The following is a 15,000-nucleotide window of genomic DNA, read 5'->3' on the forward strand; positions in this document are numbered from 1 at the left end:
TTAGGAGGCTTTGGGTGTTGCTATGCAGTCATAAGAGAATTTTGGGTGTTGCCGTGCAGTTGCTAGGGGGTTTTGCGTGTTGCATAAATTATGCTTTAATTTTCACTAACAAGCCTATCTATAGCATAATCATGATCATTTTAAAGTAAACTTTTTTTTAGTTTTTCATTTACATTTGACCTAGTATTTGTTTTATTTGGTTTCACCTGATGATGCTGGAGTGTCTCGGTCACATCTCTCTTTCTCTGAGTGAATTTCCGTCTGTCGTTGGGTGTTCGTGTCGTTCGGTCGCTACAGATCCAGCTCTGAGCGTTTAGTGTTCAGCGGACGGAAGAGGGGGCGGCTCCAGGTGGCTGATGGGAAATCCAGAGACCTGCTCTGATCAATGGCAGCAGGAGCTCAGGAATCAGTTTCTCTCTCCAGCAGAAGAACGATGAGAAAAACACAGGATCCAAAGCATCTGAAGCACACAGAACCTCTGAAGAACACAGCTCATATTATGTGTGTTTTATGGATACTGCTTTTGGGGGAGATATATATATATATTATATATATATATATATATAGAGAGAGAGAGAGAGAGAGAGAGAGAGGTTACTGTTGTTAGCTTATCTAAAAAAAAATTAAATAAGCTAATATTTACGTTTTATTTCAGCTTTATTTAAAAATGAAATGTGAAATGAAAGTAAAGTGTCTTTTCCGTTACAAGAAAAGGACAGAATGTGAATAAAATCCCAGGAATATTGTTTAGCACAGTATGTATGCTGAAAGCGGATCCTGATCTCTTCTCTTTGATGTGTGTCGTCTCTGAGCTCTTATTGTCGTGGACCTGCTGGTCTGTCTCTGCCGTTATTCTCTGCTCGTCAGGATCAGATGAGGAGCGTCTCAGAGCCGCCGGTGTCAGGGGACACATTAACTAGAGTTATAGAGCAACCGTATATCCCTACAGTTCAAAGAGACGCCTCTCTCTCTCTCTCTCTCTCTCTCTCTCTCTCTCTCTCTCTCTGTCTCTCTCTCTGTCTCTCTCTCTCTCTCTCTCTCTCTCTCTCTCTCTCTCTCTCTCTCTCTCTCTCTCTCTCTCTCTCTCTCTCTCTCTCTCTCTCTCTCTCTCTCTCTCTCTCTCTGTCTCTCTCTCTCTCTCTCTCTCTCTCTCTCTCTCTCTCTCTCTCTCTCTCTCTCTCTCTCTCTCTCTCTGTCTCTCTCTCTCTCTGTCTCTCTCTCTGTCTCTCTCTCTCTCTCTCTCTGTCTCTGTCTCTCTCTCTCTGTCTCTCTCTCTCTCTCTCTCTCTGTCTCTCTCTCTCTCTCTCTCTCTCTCTCTCTGTCTCTCTCTCTGTCTCTCTCTCTCTCTCTCTCTCTGTCTCTCTCTGTCTCTCTCTCTCTGTCTCTGTCTCTCTCTCTCTCTCTCTCTCTCTCTCTCTCTCTCTCTCTCTCTCTCTCTCTCTCTCTCTCTCTCTCTCTCTCTCTCTCTCTCTCTCTCTCTCTCTCTCTCTCTCTCTGTCTCTCTCTCTCTCTCTCTCTCTCTCTCTCTCTCTCTCTCTCTCTCTCTCTCTCTCTCTCTCTCTCTCTCTCTCTCTCTCTCTCTCTCTCTCTCTCTCTCTCTCTCTCTGTCTCTCTCTCTGTCTCTCTCTCTCTCTCTCTCTCTCTCTCTCTCTCTCTCTCTCTCTCTCTCTCTCTCTCTCTCTCTCTCTCTCTCTCTCTCTCTCTCTCTCTCTCTCTCTCTCTCTCTCTCTCTCTCTCTCTCTCTCTCTCTCTGTCTCTCTCTCTCTCTCTCTCTCTCTCTCTCTCTCTCTCTCTCTCTCTCTCTCTCTCTCTCTCTCTCTCTCTCTCTCTCTCTCTCTCTCTCTCTCTCTCTCTCTCTCTCTCTCTCTCTCTCTCTCTCTCTCTCTCTCTCTCTCTCTGTCTCTCTCTCTCTCTCTCTCTCTCTCTCTCTGTCTCTCTCTCTCTCTCTCTCTGTCTCTCTCTCTCTCTCTGTCTCTCTCTCTCTCTCTCTCTCTGTCTCTCTCTCTCTCTCTCTCTCTCTCTCTCTCTCTCTGTCTCTCTCTCTCTCTCTCTCTCTCTCTCTCTCTCTCTGTCTCTGTCTCTCTCTCTCTCTCTCTCTCTCTCTCTCTCTCTCTCTCTCTCTCTCTGTCTCTCTCTCTCTCTCTCTCTCTCTCTCTCTCTCTCTCTCTCTCTCTCTCTCTCTCTCTCTCTCTCTCTCTCTCTCTCTCTCTCTCTCTCTCTCTCTCTCTCTCTCTCTCTCTCTCTCTCTCTCTCTCTCTCTCTCTCTGCTCTCTCTCTCTCTGTCTCTCTCTCTCTCTCTCTCTCTCTCTCTCTCTCTCTCTCTCTCTCTCTCTCTCTCTCTCTCTGTCTCTCTCTCTCTCTCTCTCTCTCTCTCTCTCTCTCTCTCTCTCTCTCTCTCTCTCTGTCTCTCTCTCTCTCTCTCTCTCTCTCTCTCTCTCTCTGTCTCTCTCTCTCTCTCTCTCTCTCTCTCTCTCTCTCTCTCTCTCTCTCTCTCTCTCTCTCTCTCTCTCTCTCTCTCTCTCTCTCTCTCTCTGTCTCTCTCTCTCTCTCTCTCTCTGTCTCTCTGTCTCTCTCTCTCTCTCTCTCTCTCTCTCTCTCTCTCTCTCTCTCTCTCTCTCTCTCTCTCTCTCTCTCTCTCTCTCTCTCTCTCTCTCTCTCTCTCTCTCTCTCTCTCTCTCTCTCTCTCTCTCTCTCTCTCTCTCTCTCTCTCTCTCTCTCTCTCTCTGTCTCTCTCTCTCTCTCTCTCTCTCTCTCTCTCTCTCTCTCTCTCTCTCTCTCTCTCTCTCTCTCTCTCTCTCTCTCTCTCTCTCTCTCTCTCTCTCTCTCTCTCTCTCTCTCTCTCTCTCTCTCTCTCTCTCTCTCTCTCTCTCTCTCTCTCTCTCTCTCTCTCTCTCTCTCTCTCTCTCTCTCTCTCTCTCTCTCTCTCTCTCTCTCTCTCTCTCTCTCTCTCTCTCTCTCTCTCTCTCTCTCTCTCTCTCTCTCTCTCTCTCTCTCTCTCTCTCTCTCTCTCTCTCTCTCTCTCTCTCTCTCTCTCTCTCTCTCTCTCTCTCTCTCTCTCTCTCTCTCTCTCTCTCTCTCTCTCTCTCTCTCTCTCTCTCTCTCTCTCTCTCTCTCTCTCTCTCTCTCTCTCTCTCTCTCTCTCTCTCTCTCTCTCTCTCTCTCTCTCTCTCTCTCTCTCTCTCTCTCTCTCTCTCTCTCTCTCTCTCTCTCTCTCTCTCTCTCTCTCTCTCTCTCTCTCTCTCTCTCTCTCTCTCTCTCTCTCTCTCTCTCTCTCTATCCGTGGGTTTGTGTTTCTGCTGATGTCTGTCAGTTCAGGAAACTCAACACTAGCCTGGAAATGAAATACTTTCACTCTCACTAATTGGTCCTGCTGTAAGCTGAAGTTCATGTGTGATGTCACATGTAGACACTTTCTTTCAGAGTTTTGCACACCGTATATTTCAGTGCTGTTTATTAATATTATGCATATAGTTATTAGTGATAGTTTAGTTGCATATTTTGAAAATGCGATGTTACGATGTTATCTAGCCGTTCCTGAATCAGAATGGTTTCCTGAAAGGTTTGTGTGATTGTGTGCAGGGAGCGAACGCTCTGGTGACGTACGCCATCATCAGCGGCGCAGACGACAGCTTCCGCATCGACCCCGAGTCCGGCGAGCTGACGGCCGTCCGGCGTCTGGACCGAGAGCGCAGGTCTGAATACTCGCTGCTGGTGCGAGCCGACGACGGCCAGCAGTCCTCCGACGTCCGGGTCAACATCACGGTCAGCGACGTCAACGATCACGCGCCGCACTTCTCACGCAGCGTCTACTCCTTCGACATCCCCGAAGACACCAGCCCAGGTATGAGATGAGCTTTACATAAACCTTAGAAGGTGGTTGTTATATACCGTAAAAATCATGCAGTTAGTTACAAATTAACATTTTTGACTGAACTTCTGTTTCTATGGGTTTTCTTTTTAATTTTAACATATATTTTTAATATATAATTTAATAAATATTTTTACTATAAAATAGGAATATTTTGTTGTTTTAATTTATTTTTATTTCCGTTATAGTTTTAGTTAATCATTTTCATGTGTGACTTTATACATATATTATTATTGCTATTTTTAGTGGTATTTTGAGCTTAAATGTATATATTTTCAGTTTTCAGTTAGATTTTACAGGGGGGTTTCATTCTGTTTTTTAACCATTTTATTTAATTATTACTGTTAAATATTACAAACATTAGTCATTTTAGTTTTAGTTAGTTTTTTAATATTTAATATTACATACTAATATTCATATTTTTTTTCTATTTCAGTTTCAGTTTTAGTTCATCTTTAGGTTTCATGTCAAAGGCTGTGATCTCTGATGATATTAAGGATATTTTCTGTTGCTTACATTAAATTGGAGTAAGTTGAAAGGCAGAATTCTCAGCGAAAACTACATTACCCACGATGCCAGTAAAGACAGAATCAGAACATTGCAACCCCACGCTTGAACTCGATTGGTCAGTGAATATGGTTCTATAAATCACTCATTTTGTCATTTCCTTCGAGGTTCGATCGTGGCGGCGATCCTGGCCGGCGACTCTGACTCGGGCTCGAACGGTGAGATCACGTACTCCATCGAGGAGGACGATGAGGACGCCACCTTCCTCCTGAACCCGGTCACCGGCGTGTTCAACGTCAGCCGAGCGCTGGACTACGAGTCTCAGCAGTACTTCATTCTGACGGTGCAGGCCCGGGACGGAGGAGGTCTGTCCAGCTCCGTACGAGTCTACTTCAACCTCCTGGACGTTAACGACAACCCGCCGCGCTTCAACAGCTCCGTCTACAGCAGCTCGGTCCTGGAGAACGTGATCCCTGGGGCGTCCGTGCTGAGTCTGAGCGCCGCCGACGCCGACCACGGTAAGACGCTTCCAGGCCATGTCACACGTGCGTTTGGGGGCCCAAGGAAACGATGCAAAGCTAGCATTTTCATTGGAGAATTAAAGTTCAGATTGCAGTATTTTAACAACGGGTACAAGTGTTTTATTGTTATCATTTAAATGATTATTTTTAATTAAATTTTTCATTTTTAGGATTCAAATAATTATATGCTTTTTCGTAAATTCATTTGAAGAGTTAAGTTCTCAAAAAAACCTCTCTTTGCTGTTTCTTATTTAGATTAAAAACACTTGGCAGTGAATGAAATTTTCTATGTTTTGCCATCTTGAATGATTTTGACCTAATTTGCACCGACACCATTTTAAAATCACATGCTAGTGAATGCTATTGACAAACGCTAACACTAATACTTTTTTATTGTATTGAATGAGATTATACTGTATACGAGTCATTTCTTTGTCGCTTTTGTTTGTGTTTAAAGAATATTTATGCTGTTAAATTACATTTAATCTCAAGTCAATATCACATTTAAATGTAAGAATGCTGATCGATGCTAATAATCCAGCATGAAATGATTTACTCTACCGAATGAAATTGTTTTGAACATTTATGTGGCTTTCAACGACAAAAGAGTACTTTTGTTCGTTTAAATGTAGCATATTTGGACCATATTGTAGTTCAGACTGCGGTTGGTTGCATGCAGTGTCCGTCTGGGTCATATCAACATGAATAAAAAGAAAGAAGAGCAGATCTTTAGCTCGAGGAGCTGGTTCTGTGAGATGTGCTTTTCCTCCCACTCTTCTTCTTTCTGACCGCGTGAGAGCATCATTGTTAGGGCCTCCTGACCCCTGACCTCTGACCCCTGTGTGTTTAGTAAACGGGGCCGGTGTGGTTCCACATGAGCGGCCAGAATTACAGACGCTCAATTAGAGCTGATTTACTGCGAACGAGCAGATCCGTATCACACACGCAGAGGCAGCGAACTTTTATTTCTCTTTAATATCCCACTAACTACACAATGCTCAAAGGTAGAGTTTTCCAAAACTTATTTGTTTGAATGTTTAATATTTATAATTAATATTTACTTATGTAATATTTTAATATTTTGTTATTTTCTTTTTTGTTTACGGTTCTCTGATGACAAAAACATGCAATTTGTTTTTGTCTACCATTATTATTTTTAATTCATTTTATTTCCCGTTTATTTCAAGTTAAGTTTATTTATTAGTATTTTTGTGTTTTTATTATTATTATTATTATTATTATTATTATTAATATTAATAATAATAATAATAATAATAATAATATTATTATTATTATTATTATCAGTAGTAGTAGTAGTAGTAGTATGTCTGTGTATTTTATTAAAACATTTTTGTATTATTTCTATTCAAGTTTATTTTAATTTCTAATTGTAATTTCATTTAGGTCAGGGATATTATAGTTGTTTAAAATTGATATAATTTCTTTAAATTGATGTACTAAAAAGAAAGACTAAAAGAAAAAATATAGATAGAAACAAAAACTGCTAAAAATGACAAAAGAATATATAGAAAAATTACTAAAAAGTAAAACAAAAAAGCAAAATATAAAATATAAACTGATAATAACTGTTATTAATGATTTAATATTTTATTGTAGTTATTATTATTATTATTATTATTATTATTATTATTATTATTATTATTATTATTATTATTATTATTATTATTACGGTTGTTTTAGTTTTAGTTAATGGTCACAACCTTGTTATGATTAACTAACAATAAAATACAAGTTAGCAATTTTTTTGTTATTATTATTTTACATAGTTATGAATTAATAAATTCCCATTTTGGGATACTCAGCTCATAAAAATGCACAAATACGGTTATCAGCAACACTCGTTTTCTGAATTTTGTCACGACCCCTGATTATATATAATGACACTAGCATTGTTTTCCAGGGCCGAATGCGGAGCTGCATTACACCATCGCTTCAGGAGACCCTCAGTCGCAGTTCACCATCACAAACACCGGCGTCTTACAGACCAGGAAGGCTCTGGACCGAGAGACACAGTCGTTCTATAACCTCGTCATTACCGTCAACGACCTGGCCCCGCCTCCAATGCCCCGCTTCACCAGCACCGCGCAGGTGTCAATCATCCTCCTGGACGTTAACGACCGCGCTCCCACGTTCACGTCGCAAACCACGGCGTACATCCAGGAGAACACGCCAGTGGATACGCTAGTGTTCACAGCGCAAGCGTTCGACGCCGACAGCGGCCCCAACAGCTACGTGGAGTACTCCCTCAGAGGGCCGTTTGGGAATAAGTTCAGCATCGGGAACATCGACGGCGGCGTGATTCTGGTCGGAGAGCTGGACCGCGAGGAGATGGCTAATTACTCACTGACCATCGTAGCCACGGATAAAGGCGAGCCGCCGCTCTCCTCCAGCATGGAGGTGGCCATGATCGTCCTGGACGTCAACGACAACACGCCTAGCTTCTCGCAGAACATCTACGACATCGAGATCGAGGAGAACACGCTCAGCGGCGCCGACGTCCTGCAGGTGTTCGCCAGCGACGCCGACGAGGGAACCAACGGCCAGATACGCTTCTCGATCGCCGGCGGGAACGCCAACGCGGACTTCCGCATCGACTCGGTGACGGGCGTGATCTCGGTGGCCAAGCTGCTGGACCGCGAGGCGCGCTCGGCGTACTCTCTGCTGGTGCAGGCGGCGGACCGCGGCAGCAGCCCTCGCGTCGATCGCGCGACCGTGAACATCGTACTGTTGGACGCCAACGACTGCGCGCCGGTCTTCGAGCTCTCGCCGTACAGTGTCAGCGTACAGGAGAACTTGGGGAACCTGCCCAAGAACATCCTACAGGCAAGTGCTCCGCTACTGAAACGATCGCAGATGCGTTTACCGTAATGCATTTAGCAGATGCGTGTTTCCATATATGAAAGAGGAACTAGTTGGAAATTGATATAAGCCGCCTCTGAAGTCACAGATCCGGGTTATTTGTGGTATTGAATGCTTTTAGGACAGCATTTTGAAACCTTGATTAGGAGAAACATTTTGGGGGAAATTTAAGCATTTCTCGAATTAGAAGTCAAAAAGATTTCCAATGTTATGCTATAGAAATTATCATACATATTGATGATTGTGCATTTTGTAGATGCTTTTTGTAGTGACTCTAAAGAAGACCATCTGAAGTCACATATCTGCGCTGAGTTTGGTATTCGCTGTCTTTTGGGGTTCTTGTAATTGTGACTAGGAAAAAAAAAACGTTTGAGAAATTATTTTTAGAGAAATGTAGGCATTTATGAAACTAAATCTGCAAAGCTGAAGACAACAAACGTCCGAGAACGTATTGTATGCAAGCGTTTTTAATTTATTCTGTTATTACAAATGGGTTTACAATGAGTCTTGAATTCAGCGGATGCTTATTTATAAAAGAGGAACTAGCTGTAAATTGTAAAAAAAAACAACTGTAATCAAAACTGATAGAAATGCTTGGGGGGAAAAAAACATTTGTGAAACTAAATTCATGAAATAGCAGACAAAAAATGTCCAAAAGTAGCTTACATGCAGGCGGATGGGTCGTTAGCGTAAACTAATCATATTCGGTTAAATCGGTTAAAGTTGACTGGTTCAGAGAATCAAGGGTTTAGCAGACATTTTTTTCCCCCAAAGTGTCTCATAAAAGCCCAACTAGTTGGAAGAGGCTGGGTTTTGTGGTTAGAAACGAGGCGTGAACAGCATTTGCGAAACGGAAGATGAAAAATGTCTAAGAACTCACTGCATTCAAGTGAAAATTGCAAATTAAACTGTTGTATATAAATAAGGTTGCAGATGTTTTTTTCCCCCCAAAGTGAACGGTGAAAGAGGAAATAGCTGAAATAGTTTTAGTCAGAAGACAAACAGCTTCTGAAGTCAGATATTCGGTTCCTTCCTGGTATTCGGAGCATTTCGGACGTCGTAAAGTGTTGAAGATCAAATCCAGTTTTCGTGTAACCGTGATTGAGAGATGTTTGAAAAATGAAAATGGCCAAACAAGACAAACAAGAGTTTTAAAATGACTTCATTCAGAGAAGCCTACGACTGCCTGCAACGAGATCGTTGATTTGACTAGAAAACAAACTTTAAACGGTGACTGTTTGGTCTCGTTCTTTTTTTCCACAACGTTAGCATTTCTATGCATCTCAGTAACCAGTGGATGTGTGCTGTATGTTCAACAGAGACTGACTGGAGCTTTATATGCTGATAGCATTACATCGGGCGGCTTTGGTTCTACATCATTTATACGTTTTGCTTTAACGTGCAGAAATGCCAGAGCAGGTTTCCAGCACAAAGCGTGCTCTGTAACAGGAATGATAAACGCTGGGCGTGATTCGGGCTCGGGCTTCCAGCGCCGGTTGACCGCGTGCAAACGCAGAAAGGAATATGCCACGGCTACACGACGCAGTGAGGGTGGTCTCCAGCTCACCTGAGAGGGAAGGGAGAACTGTCCAGAAAACTTCATGGGAACGTTTTGGTGACTTTATTTTCACCCGAAATATAGCACGAGCTTTGGTTTTAAGTGTTATGAGAGCATTAAAGTGATATAAAAGGCTATGCTGATATATTCCAATGAAGATTACTTTAAGAAGGTCTTACAATTTAAAAAAAAACATTGGCGAAAGCTTAGCTTTTGGTGAAATTTGCCATTTTTAATCCAAAATAGGTCTTCTACGCCGTCCTAAAACAAAACTTTTTCAGATTCAGAGCGCAGCTGCATACGTTTTGTATTTAATGCATTCAATTTGCTTTTAAGAGGACAGATTCTGAACTATATCAGGCTGTGTGAACCACATTTAAGCTGACGAGTGAACCAGTGTCTCGTTTTATGTTAAAAGTGTTCGTTCTCCATCAGATGGCCACTAAACTGAAGCACGGCTCGTCTTCTTTAATGCAGCTCTTAAAGTGTTTCAAACGTCGCGTTTTCGTTGCCCTTTTTGTCCGATTAGTCTCATTCTGTTCTGTGCTGCTTTAAGATGGCACTAAACCTCCTTTGAACCATTTAACAAGACGTGCTTGATCAGACAGGTGGAGCTGGGGAAGCTGGAGGGTTTCCTGCTACAAACGTTAGCTGTGTATTCGAAGCGATCTCATTGGCTACCGACGCGGAGGATGATGTCTTTCTGTTAGATCCTTCGGGAGCTTCATATTTGCGCAGGTCCTAAAGCAGGTTTGTGTCGTGTGGCAGGTGGCGGCCCGTGATGACGATCTGGGTCAGAACGGTCAGATCAGCTACACCCTGAGCGGCGGGAACGACGCCGGAGCATTCAGCCTGACGTCCGGCGGTCAGCTCAACCTGATCCGGACGCTGGACCGAGAAACTCAGGACCAATACGTGCTCGTCGTCACGGCTCACGACGCAGGTAAGACCAGAACCCCTGCATGCTTCTCCACGCAGAAATAAACACTAGCTATGTGTCCGGGCCAAAGACGGGAATCTAACGGATAAAACCTTTACAAATAAAGCTCCCATCACTTCCGGGCGCTAAATTTCACTGCAAAAGGATGTAGAAGCCTCAAAATATAATAGTTTTCATATAAGATGAACTGCTCAGCGAGTAGATGAAACGTTTGCAGATGCTGATGTTTGGGAACGCAGTCATACACAAGAAAGACTTCATGACGTTCCAGATCGGTGTGCCGCTAGTCAAGATATACACTGTGCTAACGCTAAGGACGCTTTGATGCACATGGTGAAATTTATTCAGTTTAAGCTCGTTTTTTCTCATCCAATGGAAGGTTTATCCTACTCAACTGTGTGCATAAGTTTAGTTTTTTTTGTTAAAATAATCCAAATTGTGCATAAAAATAGCTGCATGGAAACATATCACTAATTAAATCTGAACGATTTCAAAATCAGCCAGATATTTATGCACCTCAAAAACAGCCACGTCTTGTTTTCCGGTATAAACATCTAATATCAATATAAAGATACTTTTACTGGAGAAGGAGAAAGTATTCGGATATTAAGTCTTGTTTTGTGAGAAATTGATCAAAAGTTAGGTTTCTCTTAAACAAGAACAAATATCTGCCGATGTGAGCAGAAAAAAAGAGTCTTGTTTTCAGATAAATGTATTTTTCTGACACCTGTTATATTGTTTTAATCATAAACAGTCGGTTTTTCTGAAAAATGTGTAACACATAACGGGGAAGATTCTCAAAACATTAGCATTTAAGGTATGTTTGACATACGTTCTGATAACGTTCTGAGATCAACTCTCTCAATGATCTGTACTTGATATAAATATCACTGTAATCACAAGAAGAAACCGTGCCTTTTTAAAGTCCTTATTATATTAAAGACGGACATTCAAAAACATTTCATGGAAAAGGAGTTACTTTTGTAAAGTGTTTTTGTAATTGTATCAAGAAAACAGGAAGTGTTAACGTTTTAACAACATTTCGATGTAATATCGTGCGTTTTAACCCGTTTTAACCCGGGTCGTGCCGTTTTCCTGCTCCAGTAAATCTATCTTATCTTCAGAATACGCATGAAAACATGATTTCAGGACTCTTAGCATTTTAAACAGTTAAAACGGAAATGTTTGCTTTTGCAAGAGATGCATAATCGCTTCGGATGAAGTGTGCGTGTTTTGTGGTTTCTGTGTATAGTTGAGCGAAAAGGAGGCACGGTTTCAAAACGTGTGTGTAAGCAATTAAAAAAGAAAAAAAAAACATGCCTGGCTTTCAGTCGGGTCGTGATTTTGAGATGAAATATGTCTCAGAGAGAACTTCTTGACGGGTTTCGCCCATAAATTGTAAAGTAAGTTTGTAGTAAATATTTCCGCCGTTGAACTCGAGTTGATCTGGAGCTGATGTTAATCTGGTGTGTGTGTGTGTGTGTGTGTGTGTGTGTGTGAGTGTGTGTGTGTGTGTGTGTGTGTGAGTGTGAGTGTGTGTGTGTGTGTGTGTGTGTGTGTGTGTGTGTGTGAGTGTGTGTGTGTGTGTGTGTGTGTGTGTGTGTGTGTGTGTGTGTGTGTGTGTGTGTGTGTGTGTGTGTGTGTGTGTGTGTGTGTGTGTGTGTGTGTGTGTGTGTGTGTGTGTGTGTGTGTGTGTGTGTGTGTGTGTGTGTGTGTGTGTGTGTGTGTGTGTGTGTGTGTGTGTGTGTGTGTGTGTGTGTGTGTGTGTGTGTGTGTGTGTGAGTGTGTGTGTGTGTGTGTGTGTGTGTGTGTGTGTGTGTGTGTGTGTGTGTGTGTGTGTGTGTGTGTGTGTGTGTGTGTGTGTGTGTGTGTGTGTGTGTGTGTGTGTGTGTGTGTGTGTGTGTGTGTGTGTGTGTGTGTGTGTGTGTGTGTGTGTGTGTGTGTGTGTGTGTGTGTGTGTGTGTGTGTGTGTGTGTGTGTGTGTGTGTGTGTGTGTGTGTGTGTGTGTGTGTGTGTGTGTGTTCTGGTTAACCCGTCTGGGCCGTCTGGTGCCTGTCGTCCATTCCTCGGAGCTCACGTGATCTGCTGTAATGACAGGGATTTGCCCTGGACTTCGGCGAGAACTCTTGACAATAAATACTGTCCGGAATCTGCCAAGAGCAGGAAACGGCTCGCAGCGCCGAGAGCCAGTCAAACCATGACTGATGTTCTGGCTCGGACACAATCTGCAGACGCTTTTCACATCTTCTACACCCGTTTCTCTAGTAAATCTGCTCAAGTCGGGCTTAAACGTGATCAGATGTGGTAATTGTGACTCGCAGCTCTGCTTTATTACAAACTTGCTCGCGAACAGGAACGCTTTCCTTCTTTTGTTGCTGAAAAAATGGTTTTTAGCTGCTTTGAAATGTCCTCAAAAAAAAATGTTTTGGTCAAGATTTAGTTTTTTTGCTTTCGCTACCATTATTTTATGGTAGATTTTGATTGTTTTGTTTTTTTTGAAGAAGCCTGCATTTATTTGATCAAAAAAATACAGCAACATTTTAATTTAAAATAATAATTTAAAGCTTTATTTCTGTGATTTCAAAACTGAATTTTCAGCATCATTTTCTCTGCTCTCAATATGTTGCTCAAAAAACATTTATTATTATTACTATTATTAGGTTGAAAATTTCAGAAGAACAGCATTTATCTAAAATAAAAATCACTTGTAACATTGCAAACGTCTTTATTGTCATTTTTGATTGATTTAAAGCATCCTTAATAAATAAAAAAAGTATTAATTACTATAATTCATAAAATGTATAAATTCAGAGAATCCCGAAAAAAATAATAAAAGTTTCTCAAGCATTAAATCAGTGTATTATTATGATTTCTGAAGACTGGAGTAACGATGGTAACACACATTCACAGAGAAAACGGTTTTCTTAAATGTTAAAAATATTTCAATGTATTTTTGCGGTATTTCGGATCAAATAAATGCAGGTTTGGCGAGCAGAAAGGTGAGCTTCTTTAAAAACATCAAAATAAAAATCTTAGCGTGCCAAAGCTGGTAATGTGTTTCTAATAACTCGGTGATTAGAGAGACATCATCAGTAATAAACTTTCACATCAGTGTTTCGTCTGCACCGATAGTTACGGATAAATAGTCTCGTAATTAAAAAATGGAGACTACTTTAAAACAGCTGAGCAGATCTCAGAGCTATACGTTGGTCTGACTAATGCTGCACACGTTTACTTGTGTTTGTCTCTGCGCCACTCTGAAGTCTCCTCCAACAACCTGGAAAATCAGCCTTTATTAACATTATCTGTGCAAACGGGATGTAAACTGTGAGAAAGGACGGGGGGTTATCTCACGGTTTACCTTTTTCTCAGAATTCGAGGAACAAAATCAGAATTATGTCTTTTATTTAGTGGCGGAAACAAATGCAAAAGTTAATCGCAAGTCAGTTTTTATCTCTCACCGTTGACTTCTCTCTTTTTTTCTAAATTTTACTGAATTTTTTTTTTATTTTCCCTCTATGCTTTAGTTATAATGTCCTTGAAGGTTTTTTTTTTTTAAATAATGTTTAATTGTTTGTAATAAAATTAAATAAATGACATTTTACAGCATAACGTGGCGTTAGAATAAATATAATTTTATTTTATATTGATTATTTTATATTATTTATCGATTTATTTACACTCATTGCTTCCCTAGGCTTCCGTCGTATTTCTTTAAATCAAATTAACCTATTATTAGTGCTTTTATTTCTATTTGGCAACCCCGTTGTGCTTTATTTTTCGTAAACGCTGCACGTCTCGTACGATCACGTGAACGTTCCCGCTCCCAGCTTCACGCGAGCATGACAGGAACTGAGATATTAGAAAGAGCAGGTGATCAGATCAGACAGGCCTGGATTTCTGTGGCTCTTCTGGAATGAACTTCCCAATTTTCCGCTCCTATAGTCTCGACCTTTAACCTGGCGCTTTTCTTTGTCCCTAGAAATCTCCACAATATCTTTCCATATGATCTCTGTCTCTGTGAAGGAAAGCTGGCAGCGCTGGGAGATCTTGGCAGGCCGGAGTCATTATTTGGAAATGTGTGTTTTTCTGTGGAGTGTGGCGGAGAGGCCAGCAGTAAAAAAGGTGCTTTACAAGAGAGAGAGAGAGAATCGAGGGCCGAGGAAAGATGTTGGCAGCGTTTCTGAGGAAAAACATGGGCTGCTTGGCAGGAACCCGAGAGAGTCACATGAGATCTCTCCAGCGTCTCAGGAGTTTCTCCTCGGAAGAAATCTCAGCAGCGTCTCGTGTGGAGTTTTACTGAAAGCATCGTCTTTAACTAAAACTAGAACCTTCAGTCAACAACAAGCTAGCTGAGAAACAACCATTAACACTAAAAAACTACTCAAACATCACCCTTCTGGCATCTAACACTACATCTAATAAGAATGATATCTTTTTTTCAATTTAATCTACATTTTATTGTTACTCACTCACACACACACACACACACACACACACACACACACACACACACACACACACACACACACACACACTCTCTCTCTCACACACACACACACAAACACACACACACACTCTCTCTCTCTCACACACACACACACTCACTGACATGCACACTTGTGCACACACACACACACACATTCATGCACACACACAGTCTCTCTCACACACACACTCTCTCACACACACACACGCACAGACATTCACACACACACACACACAC

General features: G+C 41.6%; 1 protein-coding gene across 2 annotated transcripts in view; it reads left to right on the forward strand.

The window, feature by feature from the left end:
- The window catches only part of LOC122333608 (protocadherin Fat 4), an 82,665-nt gene that overhangs the window by 38,626 nt on the left and 29,039 nt on the right, over positions 1–15,000 (forward strand). For both annotated transcript variants that reach the window (XM_043231302.1, XM_043231303.1), the window contains exons 3-6: positions 3,580–3,841; positions 4,543–4,893; positions 6,818–7,740; positions 10,103–10,277. In XM_043231302.1, the coding sequence (XP_043087237.1) occupies positions 3,580–3,841; positions 4,543–4,893; positions 6,818–7,740; positions 10,103–10,277 (1,711 nt within the window). The remainder of the gene's footprint in view (positions 1–3,579; positions 3,842–4,542; positions 4,894–6,817; positions 7,741–10,102; positions 10,278–15,000) is intronic.

This window comes from Puntigrus tetrazona, unplaced genomic scaffold (assembly GCF_018831695.1).
Source record: "Puntigrus tetrazona isolate hp1 unplaced genomic scaffold, ASM1883169v1 S000000300, whole genome shotgun sequence".
Classification (NCBI taxonomy): Eukaryota; Metazoa; Chordata; class Actinopteri; order Cypriniformes; family Cyprinidae; genus Puntigrus; species Puntigrus tetrazona.